The sequence below is a fragment of the Aphelocoma coerulescens genome, chromosome 1, assembly GCF_041296385.1.
Source record: "Aphelocoma coerulescens isolate FSJ_1873_10779 chromosome 1, UR_Acoe_1.0, whole genome shotgun sequence".
Taxonomy (NCBI): domain Eukaryota; kingdom Metazoa; phylum Chordata; class Aves; order Passeriformes; family Corvidae; genus Aphelocoma; species Aphelocoma coerulescens.
Genome location: NC_091013.1, coordinates 108,052,986 through 108,074,850, shown reverse-complemented (window position 1 = coordinate 108,074,850; position 21,865 = coordinate 108,052,986). Strand labels below are relative to the sequence as shown.

General features: G+C 36.3%; 1 protein-coding gene across 1 annotated transcript in view; it reads right to left on the bottom strand.

Moving 5' to 3' along the window:
- The window catches only part of TMPRSS15 (transmembrane serine protease 15), a 51,703-nt gene that overhangs the window by 25,345 nt on the left and 4,493 nt on the right, over nucleotides 1-21,865 (bottom strand). The window contains exons 5-14 of the mRNA XM_069027863.1: nucleotides 20,986-21,128; nucleotides 19,177-19,221; nucleotides 16,826-16,914; nucleotides 16,515-16,620; nucleotides 14,530-14,649; nucleotides 7,718-7,826; nucleotides 4,916-5,025; nucleotides 3,899-4,036; nucleotides 2,682-2,831; nucleotides 319-421 (exon numbers count right to left, since the gene is read on the bottom strand). Of these exons, the coding sequence (XP_068883964.1) occupies nucleotides 319-421; nucleotides 2,682-2,831; nucleotides 3,899-4,036; nucleotides 4,916-5,025; nucleotides 7,718-7,826; nucleotides 14,530-14,649; nucleotides 16,515-16,620; nucleotides 16,826-16,914; nucleotides 19,177-19,221; nucleotides 20,986-21,128 (1,113 nt within the window). The remainder of the gene's footprint in view (nucleotides 1-318; nucleotides 422-2,681; nucleotides 2,832-3,898; nucleotides 4,037-4,915; nucleotides 5,026-7,717; nucleotides 7,827-14,529; nucleotides 14,650-16,514; nucleotides 16,621-16,825; nucleotides 16,915-19,176; nucleotides 19,222-20,985; nucleotides 21,129-21,865) is intronic.

Sequence of the window (21,865 nt, the reverse complement as noted above, 5' to 3'; positions counted from 1 at the left end):
AAATTAATTGCATGTTTGGATTACACCTGGAATTGTAGAGGCCAAGTTAAGCTTCATGACAAAAAACATTTCAGGGATTCTTAATATTATTTATGTACAGAAATGAATATTGGATGAAGGGTGAAAAAGAAAATACATTACAGTTAACTGCAAGAGTCAAAGTTATAAAGGAGTTAAACTCCACGCCTGGAGTTGAGAATGATCATGGAAATCCAAACAGAACCAGGCTGGTGTTGCTGGCACGCTGAGTGGGATTAATATTTTATCTGAAAGAAAGCCCTTTAGGTAAGTATAGGTTTAGGAATGATGTGACAATACCAAAAGCTTAGACAATACATATCCGAAGGGACCAAAGGCAAACTCAGAATCCGGACTCGCTCTTCTATGAATCCAAGTCCGATAGGTGTTGAAATATAAAATCCTACAAGGTAATGAGCACACTTTAGCCAGGACAGAAGAACTTTCTTTTTTCTTTTTTACTTATTGGAGTGTTTACATTTAAAATAACATCAAGCACGGATAGTGTTGCATGATTTGGAAGATTCCTGACACAGTAAATGTGAATGATTATCCCAAGACGTATTCATCAGTCAATGACATGTTAAATTGAGCTTTTAAGCTTCTTGGATACTCCTCAGAACCAGATAAGCAATGGGAAACCAGTCCTGTTCAAGTCAGTGGGAAACCTGCCTTATATGTAGTGAAGGCAGCAATTCTACTGGGTTTATAAAAATGTCTTCCTGCTTGATATTGCTTGTGATGTTGCAGGAGAATTTCCTGACAGTTTCATTATTTGTATCCATATGACAATAGGAAAGATGGATTGCATGTTGAGAGGGTGACAGAATGACTATGTGAATATTTTATAGCAAGGTGAAGCATTATAAAAAACCAAAAAACCCCTTTATTTGTGAAAATGAGTTTGTAGCCCTTTCAGAGATAATTTGTTGCAGTTGGGAATTTGGACCTCTTGTTGCCATATGAGGCCAGGCCACAGAAGCACTGGGTTTGTCATAAGAAATGCAAACTTAGGCAGATTTAAAATAAAAATCTTGCTTTATTCAAATCATGGGTGTAATCTCATATTTACTTCTATCTATCTAATACATTTATATGCAAATATTATATTAATAGAATTTTCAAATGAATATAAATATAATTATGTCATTTAAATTATATATACTGTATTCTGTTATTTACACTTCCAGATTATCTGGTTTTTTTTAATGTAGGAGGCTAAAATACCTGAAAATTAGTCTGAAATCTGAACCAAGACTTTAATTTCATCTGTTGACTTAGAGAGCATGCATTAAAATATAAATGGTGTCTAACTTATAGGAAAAAGTTCTTCATATAATCAAAGGGACAGTTCTTGATCTTTGTTTCCTCAATTCTCTGAGCATTCAGGATCAATTTTTGAATGTGTATTAAATTCTTTACTTTTCAAGAGAAAAAAAACAAAAATAGAGTTTCACTGAATGTAATAGCCTGATATTAATGATGTGATTCACATTTTTACACAAAACACAGGTCACAGAAATTTAAATATGCAACACAATAGTAACATTACATATAGGAACATTACATATGTCAGCTTAGACTTGGCACAGGGAAATAGAGAACACCCAAAATAAATTAATATTTTCAAGAGAGAAAAATCATTGTCAAATGTTTTATTAAACAAATTTTACATTCTTTCATCTGATTTGCATTCTGGGAGCCAAGTGGGAAGACAAAACAGTGTTCTGGAGATTGTTTAGAAAATGTGCATTTACTCAGAGAGGGGTGAATAATTTCTATCTGATAAAGTGCAGAATACTATTTTTCGTTTCCCAGGAGTAACCTCTTTCAGAATAATTTGCAATTTTCCCAGTTATTTTTCACTGAATAAGCTTTATGTAAGTCTTGCATAGACTAAATATAAGCATTGCAAAATCCAATTTATGTTTTACTCGGTTTTAGATGGACTGATAAATCAACTGAGAAAGTGATTGTTTGGTTTTATTGTTGAAAAGGTAAAAAATGCATGGGGTCTTATTCTGGGATAAGGATTCATGATACACTCAAAATCCAATTCCTATCAGTATTGTCTCTTTAAATAAATTCCTCTTTTGATATGACCACTCTTCCAATTAAGTTATTTAACTGTAATATAGTTACTGGAGTGTTTGTGTGTTTGGCACAGTTGGTGTGTTTGCTGTGCAGTAACTGGGGACACAGATGCCCCCTGTAAACTGCAGGTCAACTTTTTTAAATCAAAATTATTTTGTGACAGCCATGAGGATGTCAGCAGTAGAGAGGGATGAAATAGAAGTGATTTGCCTAATATGCAATTATATCTTTTTTCCCTCAACATGCAGGTTTTTGACCTATAACATTTTTGCATAATAGGAATTCCTTTCTCACATAAGGCATTTTAGTGTAATAATAGCATTGAAAATTTTCAGAACCTGACACTTTTATCATTTTACTTATTTCTTTATTTCTTCTTTTAGTTTTGGCATACTTCCACAAGATGGCAATCAGTAACATAAAACATTTTGTCTGGTAGTCCTGACTCATTTTTATGGCAGAATAAAATGACATCCTGGTAATACCACTATGAAGAACTCATTATGCTGTGATATAAGCTAAATCAAGTTTTTCCTTTAATCTTCAAGTCACTTTTTTTTTGGTCTTACCTGACAAGTTGCCAAATGTATGATCAAATTCAGGACCACTCATCACGGGAAAAGTAGGACCCTGAACTCTCTCCCAGTCTGAATCATCATCTAAATCTTGTATCCAGAAACAAAAGCTGTCTTCAAAAGTGCAGTTGATTTTCTCATAATCTGTGAATAAGAATTTCTAGTAAATAAAAGATGACAGAGATGGTATTTTTTCAGAATTATACAAGAATGAATGATGATGAACAATGTAAATTTTTAGATATGTTTGTAAACCAGCCCACAGTGACTCAATTTCATCTTTATGCAATGTAACAGAATTACTCAAATAAATGTGTTGTTTGTACTTGTTAACAAAACACTATTTTTGAAGGGTGGCCCTACATATTCTCTCACTCTTTCACCAACCTTCTTTTCTGATCCCTCTTTTCCTCTTTTCTTTGCCAAGGCCTGGATTGCTCCAGAAGAAAGGGCTCACCATTAGAGCCCAGTGCTGTGCTCCACGCCCCTGGGTTGCCCCTTTCTTTCCTCTCATTTGCTCCTTTTTTGCTCACATGTATTTTCTGCAGCATCCTCATCACTTTTGTTCTCATACTTCAGTGTCCATGGTGCCTTGAAATGCACATCTGTCAGAGCTTCCACAGGACAAGAGCTTGCTGGCCCTCTGGATGCTTTCTGCAGCATACTCCAGCCCAGCCACATTCCCTGTTCGCCTCCTGCTCCAAATTTAGCAGCTCAAGAAGCCTTCATTTATCCAATCAACAAAGCATGAGTCATATTGATGGATTTTGTTGTCACTGTAGATTTACTGCATCCAGACTTTTCCTAATGCCATTTTACTGAAGCAGGTGTTTTCCTGAATGATATTTGCAACTGTTGTTCTGAATGTTTATTTATAAAGATATGTGGTCAATGATTTCATAGTGTCGATTAGTGAACAGACTGGCTGAGAGGAATCTGATGGAGGTATGGACACAGTCTTATTTACACACATGAGCTTTGTTAGACATCACCCTACTACTAGATACAGGCCTGTAAACCTGTGAATGGCCTTATTGAAATAATTTATTTGATATTTAAAACAGTATGAAATTTTTCAAAGTTAAACTAGTTAGTGGACTGAGGCCAGAAAATGCTGCTTCCCTTTCCACTTCCATTTTCTCAAACTGAAAATATAGATTCACCAAACTTTTGGGATAAAAAACAAACACACACACACACAGAACACTTACTGTTTAGTTCACTTGCATTAAATGCAGTGTATGTTGCATTAAAGCCATTATAATTCTCTGAATAATCGGACATAAACTGTGCTGTAGCCTCATGGGAAAAAATGTAAATTGTTTCAAGACTGGTCCCTGACAGAGAAGCTGAAAACAAATAAGAAAACATGTAGTCAGAGAGAAAATAATCCCATGCAGATTAAAATCTCCAGTGTTGTCACAAAAGCACAGTGGATTAATTTATTGAGTCTTATGGAATGCTTTCCCTGCTGTACTGTGATCCTACTACAATAGCTTCAAACCCCTGAAGCGTTTAGCTGTTTGGCTGACATATAAATATTCTGCATGTTCCATCTCTCATATCCATCAGTATGGATATCAGCTAGTCTTTTAAAGTTTCCCATTCCCATTCTCTACCTGCTTCCAAAAACAAGGATAAATAATAATATATCTTTCTGACTTCTCTCTCTATATTTTATCTTCAGTAGATGTTTTCCACCTCTGATGGAATTCAGCTGAATAGACTGAGTCTTGTAAAAAATGGGTACAATCCCCGTTTTCAGAGTAGAATATAGAGATAGAGATAAGGTATCATCAGTATGTCAGGATCTGAGGAAAGTAATGCCATACTTGTAATGATTTTCAGTGAGTTTGGTAGCACTTCTCACAGTTCAGTTTAGATGCTTTAGTTTTATGTTACTGTGTGTGATATTACAGGAACTTCTGACAATATATTTCCAATGAAACATGGACACTACAAGACCATGAGGCTGATGAAGTTATCAAGATCATTCAAATAAGATCTTAAAAAACAAGTAGAATTTCTTAATATATAAGAGATGCATTTATCTAATCAAATTTAAGGGCAGACAGGTATATTGAGATTAATTGTCTAACAGGGCAACTTTACACAGTTTCAGTCTTCCTCTTAAATGTATATGTGCAACTTTTTATACCTCAAAATACTTATTTTACCACTTAGATTCTATTAATGGAAAAGTATTATTAGCTGAAAAATAAACTTACCTCTTAAAACCTTGTTTTGTCCTAATCCTTCAAAAATGCTCAATGTGTCTGAATACGGTTGTGTTTCAAAAGAAGTGAAGTTCAGTTTAATGGACAACCCTTGAGGCACTCTAAGGCAACAAGACAAAAATTAACTCAAAACTGAAAATGTATTCTTTGACTGTAGTTAACTCATTGAAGTCAATGAGTGCTTGAATGATAAGTTCAGAAGCAACATGAAATTATATTAAGGTTATTAATCAAGATGACCTATTTGTCTAAATTTTAGCTTGTAAAATTGCCAAAGGAATTGGGCATAAACTTTTTGTAACAGCACACATACACCTTTACTCATCAGAGTTAAGTATATTCTAGAAACTGAATGTTCGGAACTCTAGAATGTGATTATCAGCTCTACAATGGGTTTTTCATGTGGTTTTGGTTGGGTTTTTTTGTCCTCTGCATCTCATTAAATTGCAATCACTTTTTCATACATGTTACTCTTAGATATCATCTCACTGCTCAGGAAGACTTCCCATGGCCAGGGGAAGAGTATCAAAATATCAATATGAAGAGCAAGATATCAAAATCTCCTGTAAGTCCAAAATACTGTCTCTCATGACAAAACCAGGATTTGCATGCAGATTTGATGATCTCAAACCCACTCATTGAGAAATTGTTATAAATCCCAAATCATCATACAGAAATTTTAATGACAAAACTCACTTGAAGTAAAATGAAAAAAAATCTTGGCTTTATTTTGCTACAGTTATGCTCTTTGAGTAATCTATATTTAATTTGTTCTCCCATTTGTTTCCACATATATGGTAGTCCAAATTCTAAAACATTATTATGACTATCATCTTAGCTACCACTATTTGCTTTTTTCTGAAATTGAGAGACTCAATGAAAACAGGCTTTCAACAGCAATCTGCTCCTGCTTATCAGTAATGATTAGTAGAGAAGTGTGAAGTAAATAATTAAAATTTTTTGCCTTTTTAAATTGTTGTTGTTGTTTCTGTTGTTTTATATTTCACCAGAGGGAAGAAATAGCCTTGTTTAGAAAAGAGTAGAACATAGAGTTGAAAGTTTCAGGAAGCTAAACTTTCAGGCAAATATTGAGCATACTGCTGTTTTAAAAGGACAGGAGATTGGATCTTCATTTGGAGTTAAATGGGGTGAAAATGTAAAAGCTCTTCCTAAAGGTAATGGGGAAATATATCTATACAAAGGCAGCCACAAGAAAAATCCAGTCTCAGATGTATTATAGGTTGCCTTTTAACACATTTTTATAGGGATAATAAAAAACATGGGTTACTGGAAAACCTAAAATGTTCCCTCATAGAAACAACTCTATTTGAAAGAAAGACAAAATTTGAGTGCCACTTAGAATTTCTTAGGCCTTTATTCTCAGCGTTGCCAGATTTTTTAAAGCAGATTAAGTGGAAAATAAATTCAAACGGTTCTTTTTGTCATTGTTCAGTCTGCAATTACACATATCTGCATAACCTCTACTGTATTATTTGCAATTGCTCATGATTCTTTCCAAAATGAAGCTTTTATTAGCTACGTACCTGGTATAGATATCTACCTAATACAATGCTGCTTGCAGTTATAGCAGCACTTGGAGCAAGGTTAACAGTTTAGAAGGAAGGAGGGCCCTTGGACCATGTTTATTTACTGTGCTCAAATTCTGCAACACCGTGAAGTGAGGAACAAGGCAGACATATTCTGAAGGACAAAATCTTGTTCTTTTCCTGGGACACACCTATATTTTAAAGCCAGGTGTTGCCAGTAATTACTGGTGAACAGTACTGCTGAAAATGAGAAGGAAAAAATGTACTAAACAGAAGGAAAATCAGGACTTCAAGGTGAAGATGAAAGTTCTGAACAAAATCAAAGCCTAGCATTTTCAAAGGAGCCTTTGGAATGAGAAGTCCAAACCTTTTCCAATTTTAAAGGCAATTTCTTAATCTCCTTTGAAATCTCCTGCCAAATTAATACATCTCAGAATCAAAGAACAGCCATTATTACAAAACCATAATAAGAATTACTGCCTTTCAAAGCAGTAACTTCTGAATTGGCAGTCATAGGAAGGATTTTTAGGACTAACTTGTGATCATCTAATTTTTTTTTTAGAGATATACTTTAGGATGAGATTTTTTCATATAGTGTGGCTATCTTTTTTCTCCCTGGCCTATGAAGTGGACCTAGAGTGTCAAAATCAAACAGCTTTCCCTGTCTGTAGGTATATATCTGCGATAAAAAAATTCCACTTCTTGTGCCTAAGGCTTAAAAGGCATTTGGTGCTACTATATCAAATGCTAACTATGCAATTCTTTAACATATTCCTAAATTACATAAAACATGGGTACTCTTAACTCCCAGATGAAACCTGTATCTCCAAATGACAAAGGAATTCTTGAAAATCCCTTCTGTTAAGTAAGAGTTACATCATATAAAAGCATTACCTGAAGACTACTATTTAATGCAATACTTTGAAAAAAAATCTTGCAATTACTTTCTGTGATTTATTTTGAGTTTACACATCTGTTCCTCTGGATGCATATAACACAGAAGATTTCTCAAAATCATACCTAAGAACTTCTGTAAGTGGGAAAATTATTGATATAATTATGGAGCCTATGCATGAAGGTTTTTAAAGAGAAGTTACATAAATATGAAGGAGAAAATGGTATTACATATTTTCTATGCTGGAATGTTTGGGAATAAAAACAAATGGCATAAGACTATTGTGGAGGAAACAAGATCACTACATAATCAAAAAAATGTTAGGTACAAAATTATTGGAAAATGGCTTACACTATTATCCATTGGCAAAAAATATTTTCATTATATGGCTTTGGATAATTCATAGAGTGAAAAAATCCAGAGGAACCAGTCAACATGAATTTTCCATCACAAACTGCAGCTGTAAAGATATAATGAAGAACATTTGTCAGAATGACATTTGAAAAACAGAATCAGAGCCAAAATGAGGGTGATCTTGGATATTGGTTTACATGGATTACCTTGGAATTGCTTTGTAAGCAACAGTAGGAAGACCGAGTAAAATACACTATCAACTTATTCCCATTTCTAATTCTTATCAATATTTGATCTCAAAATACTGTATGAGAAGAAAAACAGTACAGAAAATTCACTTTTAAATTAGATACAATGCAACTAATCCAAACTAGTCTAAACCAATTCAAATAATTCAAATCCAACAACTAGTTTTAGTTAATCCAATTATTTCTTTCATTTTATTCTATACTTTTATAAGGAGACAGGATCTTACCTTACCAGTTCTTATCTATAGCTACTTTAAATCAGAAAACTGTGTTTGTACTACCAGAGACAATTTGATATCATGTGAATAAAAACAAAAAGGGATATGGTTGGCTACAGTTATCTCTACTTTTATGAGCTTCCTTGTTTGTCGCCTTATATATTACTGGGTACTCGAAGAGATAAGTGGATCTCTCAAGTTTCCTGCCAGCTATTGAATTCATTCAGCTGAGGTAAATGTCATCCATCATCATCTCTTTTTTCAAAGGCCTTTTATTATTTTTATTTCCTTGGTGTTGCTATTCCATTCTATGAAAGTTCTTCACTTTAAAAACCAGTTACTTAGGAAAAAAAAGGTATTTTTAAGCCTTAGTAAGATTGGAAATGATAATTCATGTAGAGTTATTTTATTTCAGCAGTCACTGAAGAACTGCTGAAGCTTTTACTGTGTCCCTTGAACATTATGTTAGGAATCTGTCTAATGATGTTTTTTCTTCAGTTTTTCAAAAACTATCATAGACTTTCACATAAGTATAAAATCAGTAACACACATGATTATCAGGAGAGGTAAGGACAAGTTCATCAATTTGAGGTAGATGATCAGAAATTAGATAGAGCTTTTCATTAATTTCAGAAGTGAAATCATACCTATAATGACTGTCCCAATTACGAATAACCAATCATATTGAAAATTAAATGGGAATTTTATTGAGCACAGCTCTCCTCTGGGAAATGACATATATAAAAGAATAAATTGGGGCTCCTTGTGTGTTCATTTTATAAGTGTAAAATTCTTTCTGCCTACCACTGTAGCAAACACAAAATTAAAATTAAGCTTTGTTTCAGTCAGCCATACACCATTAGTAAAGACTGTGCAGGATGAACATTGCCAACATGCCTAATGCTTGAGCTGAAATAGAAACATATTCCTTTTTGCAAGCTTTGAGAGGAAAACAGAACAGATAAGTTTTTAAATACATAGAGAAAAAAGGTCCATGAATGATAGTTTTTATTCTATATTAGCACCAGCTGGGTATTGATACAGAAGTACTTTTTCTCACCACTTTAATTCATGTATTTCCTATCCTTGCCAATGAGAAGAAGAAAATTGATGTGAGAAGAAGGAAAGTGCCCAGCTTGTTATCAATGAAGATTACAGAAAAGTGGTGCTGTTTACAAGACATAATCTTATCTAAAAGGAATCTTATAGGATGGACAAAAATACAAAAGATAAGCATACTGTTCTAATAAAATCAATGTCAAGTGTTGGTTATTCATTTCTGTTAGAATCCCACAATGTGTTGGGTTGGAAGGAACCACAGTGGATCATCTGGTCCCACCTTCCTGCTCAAGCAGGGTCATCCCAGAGCACATTGTGTCCAGACACTTCTGGAATATCTCCAGTGAGGGCCTCCACACCCTCTCTGGGTGATCTGTTCCAGTGCTCGCTCACTGCACAGTGAATTTCTTCCTCATGTTCAGGTGGAACTTCCTGGGCATCCAGTTTCTGCCATTGCCTCTTGTGCCATTGTTGGGCACCACTGAGCAGAGCCTGGTCCATGCTCTGACCCCTCCCTGCAGACACTGACAGACATGGATGGGGTCCCCTCTCAGTCATCTCTTCTCGAGGCTGAACAGCCCCAGCTCCCTCAGCCTTTCCTCATAAGAGAGATGCTCCAGTCCCCTATTATTATGATTGTTCTTAACTTCTTACTGTTTCCTTTTACTTGTTCCTTATCTCTTAAGAGACAGTGAGTAAATTGAAAGAGGACAGAAAGTCTCTGGAAAAGGTCCTTAGGCAGGTCATCCACAGCCTAGCAATAGTCAGTGCTTAGTGCATCAGGAATGAGCAGGAAGAGAGCAGGGACTAGTCCTATTTCCCTAGAGAACCTCCCACTGCTTCCTCCTTGCAGGGAGAAGGCAGCTGTGGTCAAAGATGGGCAGGGTCACAGAATTCATTACATTTGGCCACTTCCTGGAGCCCAAAGAAAAGCTGCAGTTGTTCTAAGGAGACAGGAGATATCCTTTGTAGGAACCACTTCCACTGCTTCCCCCACATGCCTCTTGCTATCCATTTCTATTTACTAATGTTCCATACGTGGGACATTATGAGGGCTTCATCCTGTTAGCCTTGAATTTGAGGGAGAAGCTCCCCAAATTGGTCAAATCAAGCCCACATATTTCACTTGATAGGACCTTTCTCTGCCAAGTGCAGTTCATTACTTTGTGATTAATCTCTCTCAGTGCTGTAGTGATGCTGTGAGGTGGTTAATCACAAAATGATAGTCTAGACATATAATAACTGCAAAGAGTCTGCAGAAACCCCTCCTGGGATGAGCCTCCAGCCTCCCTTTCCATACCCCTACGTGCTACACGGCTGCTTTACAGCAATGCCAGTCATTATTAGTTGCTGCTGTTCAGACTTCACATTTCTCTAGAGACCCTTTCACTGAAATTGCTAGCTGTACTTTTGTGAAGCCTTTTGTTACTGCACTGCATTGCAGAACCAGAAAGAAACATTTCAAGATAATTTTAATCAATAAAACAAGAAAATAAAAGGTATTCAATTTCCTGAATCTCTTCTGAGAATCTGAGATTTTACTGAATTCTCTCTAATGCAGGAAAGAGATTGCTAAAATTCACTTTTTAATCCTACATTTTTAAACCATTGACACATTATGAAATCAGAAATACTAGAGGGAATAACAATCAAGATGAAAAACAAACCAAGGGTTTTAAAGGACAGCAACTCTTTCGTATGCAAGAGCACTTGTAGCATGAACTGGTCATAAATCTCAATGTGAAGCTCTGAAGAGCTTCTGAAAATCTATACAATTTTAGCTTTCATATGACCATATTAAGTTTCTCTAGGAATGGGACAAAAGTGAAGAATCAAAGAGGTGGAAAAATTGGCAGGTATCCCAAATGTGCATCCAGGCTCTTACCCCCCATTCCACTGGTTTTGTAAAATCTGCTAAGATACTCAAATACATAAAATTAGAGAAAGTCTGAGGTTTTGGATAGAAAAGACTGAAAATGTAACATAAGAGACATGGACTAACAATTTTTCTTTCAGCCAGAACTGTACTTCTGGAAGGTTATGAGCCAAAATTGCTGCACTAATGGTAACTGGCCAAACTGCTTGGAAATACCAGGCATCAGTGAAGATGAACAGGGCTAAATCATCCAGCTCTCTGAAGTGGACTGTAACTACAGCTGGTTTCCCTACAACACTGTCTGTTTTTATTTTTATTAATATTTATTTTATACTTTTATTTTTACTTTTATTACTTTCATTATTTTTACTTATTTATTTACTACTTTTATTAAGTATGCCCATTCCTGAAATTTTCAGCTCAGTTGTGCTGAAATGAGGAATAATATCCTCAGTTACAAAGGGGCAAAGCATTCACAACTTATATTTGGTAGAGATCTGGGGAGATATGCAAACCAGATCCAAAAGCCATGTGCATGAGTCGGTGCCTCAGCGGAAAAACTCTACTCGAGCACAATTCATAACTTAAAACACTGTGTAGATTCCAAGGCACAGATGAGTCATGTCTACACAGCCTTGACTTCAAGTATTTGAGCTTATTTTTGTTTGTATCTACCAATATATAATATCAATTAAATTTTGTCATCTATAACACGTATGAATGTAGTATCTTCAATAAAATGGGGGTGAAACTTGTAAATTCAGACCTAGTCGGGACAGTGGCCTGCTGGAGTGAGTCCAGAGGAGGCCACCAAGTTGATCAGAGCAATGGACCTCTTCTGCTTCAAGGAAAGGCTGAGAGAACTGGGGTTACTCAACTTGGAGAAAAGAAGGCTTTGGGCTGACCTAACTATGTCCTTTCTCTGAAGGGACCCTGCAAGAGAGATGGAGAGAGACTATTTACAAGGGCCTCGAGTGACAGGACAATGGATTCAAACTGATAGAGAATAGGTTTACATCAGATATTAGGAGAAACTTCTGGAACAGGTTGCTCAGAGGCTGTGTGGATGTCCCATCCCTGGAAGTGTTCAAGGCCAGGCTGGATGGGCCTCTGAGCAACCTGGTCTAGTGGAAGGTATCCCTGCCCATGGCCGGGTGAGGAACGAGATGAGCTTTAAGGTCTCTTCCAACCCAGGCTGTTCTGTGATTATGATAGTAAATAAAAAGCATTCATTTTATGAGATGTATAATACAACTTTATGAATATAAGAATCTACACTTTTCTTATTTAGCGATACCTAAATATATATATATATGTGTATATATATATATATATATAAATAAACAATTACCCCTATTAAGATCCCTTTCTCAAAAAAAAAAAAGTATGACAGTAGAACTAAATGACTGAATAACTTCTTGGGGTCATGTTACCTAATGCTTTCCATGGAACTAAGATCTAGCTGAGCATTAGGATCTTCTGATTTCCTCAACTGTAGAAGGACCAACTCAGAGCCAATAATTATTATGATCTAAATGCAGCTGTTATGATAAATAGACATTCTGATGTGTTTCAGTGGATATAGTACTGAAGTATTTTGATGGATATTTTGCCCAAAATGTTCAGCTAAGTCTCCCCTCTGAGCTGACTGAACTCAGAAAAAAAATGCAGGTAATGGGCAGAGAATCTGCAATTCTCTTTCCTTTTTTTCTGAAGAAAATTACACTTAAGACAGAGTGGTTCAGCCTGTCACAAACCTTCAGGATCAAGCTTTCAGATTCTTTAAAAACATAATTGGTCTTTTGCTTGCTTGTTTGTTTTTAGACCCAGCATTTCACATATTTCTGAAAGCTCGAAGCAGACTGTCCCCACTGTTTTCCTCTTCTCACAGCAGAATGGAAAGAAACTTTCCAGATTTCTAGCAACAAGTCTATATTTTAAAAAAACAAACAAGGAAACAAAACACTCAGGGAGTTAATTGCTCCAACTTCTCCTAAAATATTTGCAATATTCTCTTTGTGAGACAACTTGACAGACATTTAACTGAGAGCTGAGGCTATGGAGAGCAATGCAGGCAGCATTAACCCATGTGCCTCCCCAGCAAAATGCTGCTCAGCTGTTTGGTAAGGAGCACTGTAGTCACAAAATCACAGAATCGCAGAATGAAAAGGAATGGAAAAGACCTTTGAGATCATCAAGTCCAACCTATGACCTAACACCTCCTCATCAACTAAACCATGGCACTGAGTGCCATGTCCAGTATTTTTTTAAACATGTCCAGGGATGGTGACTCCACCACCTCCCTGGGCAGATGATTCCATTGCCCAATCACTTTCAGTGAAGAATTTTTTTCCAACATCTAACCTAAACTGCTTGACAAACTCCTTGGTACAAAAAGTTTTTGGGGAAACCAGGAAGTCAGAAGGAATCATAGAATAGAATCACTTAGGTTAGAAAAGACCTCTAAGGTCATTGAATTCAAGCTTTGCCAGACCACCACCTTATCAACCAGACCATGTCCAGTTGTTTCTTGAGCACCTCCAGGGATGGAGACTCCACCACCTCCCTGGGCAGCCCATTCCAATGCTGGACAAGCATTTCTGTGAAGAAATACTTCCTGATGTCCAACCTGCATCTCCCCTGGCACAGCTTGAGGCCATGTCCTCTTGTCCTGTTGCTGGCTGCCTGGGAGAAGAGCCCAACCCTACCTGGCTGCACCCTCCTGTCAGGGAGTTGTAGAGAGTGATAAGATTCCCCTTGAGCCTCCTTTTCTCCAGGCTGAGCCCTCCCAGCTCCCACAGCCTATCCTCACATGACTTGTTCTCCAGCTTCACTGCCCTTCTCTGGACCCTCTCCAGCCCCTCAATGTCCTTCTTGTAGAGGGGGGGCTCTGTAATGGACACAGTACTCAAAGATAAGGGAGAGGCAAATAACTCATTGCACTGCAGGTTAAAAACTTTCTGAGTTAAACACCAATGGGGTTTCAGGTCTGTAGTTTCACAGAATCACAGGAGGGCTGAGATTGAATGGGACCCATGGAGGTCATCTGGTCTGAACATTGTTTGATGTCACTGATGCGCAACCTCATAGTAAATTTCTATATAATTTTGTAATTTACATAGTATTTATTTTATCAATATTTCTATAGTAAGAAACAAATTCTGGAATTTTATATTTAAATAGATTCTAATATTTCATTATTTATTAAGTATATTCTTCATTAGTGAGAATTTGAAAGGAAATTGTTTCCTCTTGCAAGATAAATAGTATAAAAATCACTCTCATTATTTTTTAGTAGAATTGATTTGGACTTCACTGTGCACTTTATTGCCCATAAACTATTTACAAACTACTGACAGTTTTAAGCATGTTTAAAAAAGACTGATTTACAGGGGTTTACATTCTTACCACATCGTTTTTCAGATTCATCTGAACCATCTGGGCAGTTCAAGACTCCATCACAAAAGAAATCTTCGCTAATGCAGGTTACACCATCAGCACAGAGTTCAGCAGGTGGCAAACACTCAGCTGGAATAATAAAGATGAGAGCAATAAGAGCACAGCAGTAATGCAGTCTCACTACAAAGGAAAATTGACTTACCTCTGCTTGCTTTACCACAAATCAAATCAACCACTCTATTGTGTTTTACAAAACTGCATTTTTAGAAGCCTGGAATGAAATATCACATACTACAAAGATGAATTTGCCATAGAATGGAGAAATTTATCAGAAGTGAAATATTTTTTGAAACTAAGCTTGAAGTAGGGCTGGAAGAAAATGTCTATGAATTCCTTTTCTTTTTTTTCCTTTACACAAATAAACTACTTTATGCAATATAATAAATGACATTTTCCAATTTCTTATGTTCGAATAATGTGAGAAAACTGTACTTTGATTTAAATAAAAGTGAAAAATCTCTGGGTTTACATAAATACAGTTCAATTTTATTTCTTCAATTTTAACACATCAAGCTGTTTCACCTCATCATGATTTTTTGACCAGCATATCTTAAAAAACAAGAGCCTTTTAGACTAGATTTTGAAACACCAGAATTATCAGAAGCCATACTTTTGTCAGATTTCCAAATTAAATGTGTAAGTTAAGAGCAAATTTCTGCAAGAAGAAATGTTCATCTATTGCCAACAAACTCTTTTAGTCTTTAGAGGGTTTTGGTCTTAGACATCTGTAGAATTCAAGTAGGTCCTATTAAAGTGAATAGAAACATGCAGCTAAAATAAGCTTTAGATAGCTAATAATTTCAAAATTCTTAAAGTTGCATTAAATTCTATAGAACTATTCACAGAGATCCTTGTCTCTACTTCAACAAATTCTTACAGGAAAAGGTCAAAATTTCTGATGCAAGAAGGAAAAATAGTAACCTGTAAAATTTCATTTTCTTTTTTTTTTTTTTTTTTTTTTTTTTTTTTCCATAGGGATATTATTCTGTAATCATATTAAGTACAATATCATATTGTGTATCCCAGACTGACATAGGTGGGGATGTCTAGCAGCATTTCAAAGTGCTTTGCAAAACACTCTCGGTGTTGGCAATGCAAACGTTACAAAGCCAAAAGATTTACCACGTTGCATCCAGCTGGAAATTAAAATGAACCAAATATACTCCAGTCAAGTGTTGGAGGTGGCACAGTGCCAGTGAATGAATTTCCACAGATGAGCAGAGACAAAACTGTGCGTTCTAGACCCAGAGCAAAACTTCCAACCAACAGCCCAGGAATAGGTTTTGCAGTAGCCCAACAGGCAAGGAAACATTGTTTACATAGGACATGACCGGTTTTGGGTTTTTTCAACTCGGAAAACTAAACAGCACTGCCACCTCCTGGATTGAAAGAAATCAACTTTTCCTAGTAAAACGTTCTGACTTCTCATTTAAATGGCAAATTACGTAAATTGTGCTGTAAGTGCTATATTCAATTAAACAAGGGCGGTACACACATAAGACTTTATCACTTGAGACTGCTTGTAGATGTCATATATATTTCACCATGTAAGATGGTGGGAGGATGTTTTTCAAAGATTCAAACATCTTCAGCTTTCTGTCTATTTGAAGTCATACTTTGCTATCAGTTTGTTTATTTTATTTTCCTCATAAATGCCAAGAAATAATATGAAAAAAGAGCAGCCAGCATTAGTGTCGATGTGTGCATCAACACATGTAACACATGCAGCATTTTTGTAACATGTACAGTTTTAGAAGTCCTTTCTCTTTGAACAGGTCTCCTTGGTCTAAGGTAAACCTGCATATCCTGCATTTGCAGGAACAGAATATGAGGGCTGAATGCTGTGAGGAGAGGCTGTACATGAGCAGTGCAATTCTGCAATCTCAGATTGTTCTGTGTAACCTCCCTGCTCTGCCACACACACAGTTACTCACCCACAGTTGTTGAGGACTCGCTTGTGGTGAGTAGTCCTGAATCTGGACAAACACAACCCAAGGTTAGAACTCTACTGCTTGCTCTCTGGGAACACCTCTGTAGTTGCTTGGGCAGAATTAAGCAGCAGTTAATCTGCTATTATATCTGCATTATTTGCTCCCCACACTCCAGGTAATGATATGGTAATGTCAGCTTGAGTGGCTTGATCCTGAAGCTCAAGTGTCACAATAAATATAAGAAAAAATTACATTAAACCCAAGTGTTTCCATAACTTTAAAAGATTTCTGTCCTCCTTCCACCTTCCCCCCACTAAAAGAAGATCAATTCTTTCTTGTCTTCCCTTGTAAAAGTTCTGACCTGAGGTTGGTGTCAGGGAACTTGTAATTAAACTCGTGGGATCTGTTGAAACAAGACATGTTATAACAAATTTAACATTAGTACTAAAAGGTAAGTGTACATTTTCTGACAAATAATGTTGCTCTACAAATCAATTAGGAGCCTCAAACCTATCTAGTATTTGTCTATTTAAATACAGGTGTACATATTTACACATGAACAAATGCCTAAGGTAAATAAGCAGATTTGTATTAGTGATAGTAAACTGCAAAACAGTCTGGAAAAATGGAATATGTATTTGTGATTGCTGCAACAGAAGTTCCACTTCATTAAGGATGCACCTGGTGTTTCCAGCTCCCAAATTATCTTTTTTCTTTTCCTCTTTGAATTTGCATTAGCATCCCTGTTTACTATGTTTACTTTCTAAATTAAGACTCAAATATGTGAGTAGGATGATGATGTCTTCAGCTGAAAACAATCCCCATGTCACTACAGGTAGTGGATCCTGAACCTCAGTTTGTAAGGTGAAGGGAGAGAAGGAATAAAGAGGGAGATGCAGTAAGGCTTTCTCTATGGCTTGTCATCCATCAGTTTTGTGGGCAGAAGTTGCTGACCACTGGCCATCAGCAGCTTACTTTTGTTAAATGTTCGTGCTCTCCCAGACCTACTTAGTGCACAAACTTGCAGGAGGAATTCCTACCAATTTTCTATCAAAACATGCTTATTAAACATATACTATTAAGTTAAATAAGGTCATTCTGGTTACCATGCATTCTGTGTCAGCAAATTTAAGGATACAGTTTATTTGGCAGAGAGAGAGGAGAACAGGGAATGGATGGACTGTTCCCAGTTACTGTAGACAAAGAAGCTTAATTCATGCCTTCACATATTTTCAAAGAGTTATACACATATGTATATCAACATATCTGTTGATAGATTTACTACAGGATAACCAATTTAGAAGGTATTAAATGTTCCAAGACCTAAAACATAGATGCATGCAGGAGCAAACAATTATCAGGAAGCTACATCTTGAAGACTGTTGAAAAATTGTGGTTGTTACAGACATTCTCAAAAGTGCATGCACAAGTTGAAAGCAAAATCCATAGAGGAAAACACAGGGCAGTGGCAGAGGCAGCAGTGATATAAGCATAATTACTAGAAAATCTTGCTAAAGTAGCATGTTGAGATGGTAAAGGATGTTTTCAGGGTCAGCAGAGCCATAACTCTGCATCCAGCAGATGTAAATGTACTGTATGGAAAAACTTGGGTATATCATGACACTTGGACTGAAACAGAAAGAGCGAGGAGGCAGACAATATTAACAAACATACAAAAATGACCTCAAGCAGACACAAGGCCAAGGGAGAAGAAATTCACACCAGGAATATTGTTGCCATCCCAACCTGGTGTGCTGACAATTCCCTGTTCCCTTCCCCTTTCCTCTGAAACATGCCCCTATCTCCAACCTTTTGCTTAAGGATGATTAGCAACATTGAATTTAGGACCCAGGGGAGCACTAAGATAGCATACCACAGGAAGGGATAAACAGGAGAAAAAATTGTATGTTAGCAGTTTAAACTGTATCTTTGGGAATAAACTACAGTACTTGCACACTTTGGACTATACACTTTACTACATTACTACATCATTAGGCCTGTAACCAGACTAATAATAACTCTTTCATTACTATGGCTGTAATTAGAATGTCAATAAATATTTGCCTCCTATATTCATAGGGGCAATTGTTTAGCTTCAGGTTTGGTAGCCTGCCTGGAGAGTGTATGTGATAATTTGCATGCAGTTTGTATGTGACTACCTGCACCTAGTGCTACAAAGCAGTTACTGTATTATTTATCTCTCCAGCTGACTATTGGCAGGTTTGTGAGACCAAGGTAGTTGTGTCTGCTTCATATCTTATCATCATAAAACTTCCAGGGATAGTGGAAGGAAAGTCTGTCTGTCAACATTGCTCAGTAAATCAGTAACCACAATATGAGAGTAGGACTCCCCAGTGTAATCTACCTCCCTAAATCCACAAAAACTTCAGCTTGCAGCTCAGCTGGTTAATGGAGACTCAGCTTTTGGTTTGATGCCCTAATAAGCTCTTACAGTTTTTTTACAGACTTCAGATCACTCGCTGCTTTCTCAAATAGTCAGAAATGGTGAAAGCAGCTAATTATCACTGAATGGACCATGGCAGTCAAGCCCCAGCTGCAGCCAGGGCAGTTTTACTAAGCTATAAGAGCTGAAACAGCAAGCCTTATTTTCCTTCATCTTGTATTGGTAACAAAAATTAGTGCCTGTTTTGTGAAAGATACTGACCTGATGAGGTTAAAGGCATCACTGTAGAGGGATTTTCAGCAGCTACTGGAAGAAAGCAAGTTCAGTATAAACTTTTTTTTGTAGCACAGTGTCTAGTTTTAGATGACAGAAATAAAGATTAAAAAGAAATTAGCTGTGACTATTTCTCATTGAATCACTGTCAGTGTCCTGCTTCCCTCCTTTTGCCTATCTTACCCTGTTCCCAATCTTTTCTCAAACTCCATGATCTTCCCAAGGAGGAAAGGTCCCAAAAATGAATTGAGGTTACAAGGTTTCATAGCCACTGCAATTCCTTTCAATCCTCAGCCCCTATTCATTGTATTGCATATAGAATGTCTTCACCTGGGAAATCTCTCTCGAAGCTTTTTATTCTATAGAGATTTTCAGAACACCTGTGTCTTATAGAACAGTATTTAGAAGAGATGGATGAGTGAAAATTAACTTGGGATAGCTTACAAGAAAGAAAGTTACTTTTAATCACAGTGAAAACTGATTTCAAGCAAGTCACACCTCTGTTACACCTCTCTCCCTCTCTGAAATAAGAATATCTCTGGCAGAACGTATTGATATATACAATGCAAAAATGCCACATATTATTGTGATTGTTAATTAGTTACAATTAGTTTATTGAAGCACTCCTGGTGGAATGGACAGGTGATATCTCATGTGAAAAGAGGCATTTTAATGATCCAAAGCAGTAAAAGTTTGACTACTTCAAAGTTCATAAATGGATATAGAACCTTTTAAGAAGCTCTTCATTATTTTTTATGGCATTTTTGACATATAATGAGCAATCAATTTCCACAGTGTTTTGCAGTAATTTGGAATAAACAAGTAGTAAAGAGAATTAAATATGCCAAGACTCTGAATTTAGCCTTTGAATACCTGAAGCACTTAGCAAAAAATGCACTTCTGTGTATAGAGTAAGAGACATGGCATGCCAGATTCCCACTCCTCAGTTTCTACTTAATAGTAACTCCAGCAGGTCTTCAAATGTCAGCTAACCAACTTCTGCTTCAAAGAATTCAGAATGGTTTTTAACCTCATCCTCAGTGAAGGGCTGTTTTGAAGCTTTATTCAGGTAAAAAAAAAAAAAAAAAGGATGCCCATTGATCTTGAAGGTCTTCCATTTAGGCTTTGATAAATTTTTTACTACTTACATAAAATAACTATATCTGTATATTTGCAGGATTTAAAGCTACCTAGTCCTTAAAGCCTTATTCCTTTCTCCACCCACTTACATTTACCTAAGCTCTGCAGGAATATGGAGCCAGTTCCCTGGGTGCACTTCTCCAAAAGCAGTTTGTTTTTCTTCCTGACATATTTTCAATAAATGAATTTACTTTACTCTTTGCGAGTCTGAGCCCTTTCCTTATTTTTTAGCAGAACAAAATTATAACTGTATTTACTTATGAAACAACACAGTTGGGGCTTAATTGCTTTAATAAGAGGGCTAAAAAGATAACAAATATTATGTTTCATAAAAGAGGTGAGATTGTGTGGTTTTCACTGGGAAATTACTACCTTGCCCTTTACTCCCTCCTTAGTGAATGTACACAGCGCTGGCTCATATTTTCTAGTAGAAAAGGTTGTAAATAGTTCTCCCAGCTGCTACTGAAAGGTCTGTAATGGAGGAGGAGGGCACCCAAGATTAAAAGTAACAACCTGATTGCTGTTTGGGAGCCAAAGCTTTCATTCCTTCTACCTGTAGTTCTTAAGGATTCGTAGAATCAACAAACAAATAGACAAACAAAGAAACAAAAACCAACCAAAAAAAACCCCACCAAACAAAAAGCTTACTAACATTACCTGTGATTTGTATGCTGTTCACATCAATTTTCAAAGTCTGAGTAGGATTAGGGTTATTTGCAATGACACCCATAACCAGCTCATTTTTTACTTTCTCAACTGTTACCATCTGGGTAAAATAAAGGGTGATGATCACAACCACACTAGAAATACAAAACAAAGAAGTTAATTAGTTATTCAAGCTGATGAAATAAATCTGCTATACAACCTATCATCTAGACAGTATTTCATTCTAACACTGGCTCCATTTGCAAAGGCAGATTGTTTTTTAAGTATTGACTGGCAAAGTTGACTCATAAAGAAGCACCTCTTAACTATCAGGTAGGTTTGAACCTTGGAGCAACTTTGTTCTTTCTTTATCTACCGTTACTTGCACTGTTGGAAAAAACCAAGACAACATTCATTCCAATTGCTGCAATGGAGCTGAACTTGAGGGAAACTAAAGTAGCTTTACTGTCGTTCAACAGGTCTATTAATTTTAGCCCTAAAATATTGAAGGTGAACATTGAAGTATTATGAAAATTGCATAATAACTTCATGTGGCAAAATATAATACAAAGTGACCACTTCTACAAAGCAAATACCATCTCTGGATTCTTTATTTTTTGCAGATCTGCTGTGTGATTGACTGGATTCTCACAAGGAAACAGTGATGGCTGAAAACAGAGTTGTTTAGAAATTGTGGTTAAACTGCATTTAACTTCTATGGGGTCTGATTTTTATCCAGAGTGTTTTCTGTTTGTTCTCTCCCATCCTTTCTAGACACTATTATGAAGTTTTATATTTGTAGCTAGAGTAAGGTAGTGCTGAAGTATGAGACTTGCCAAACATAAAGGTTTTCTTCTTTTACTTAAATTTAGGTGTAAACTTTTTTATCCTT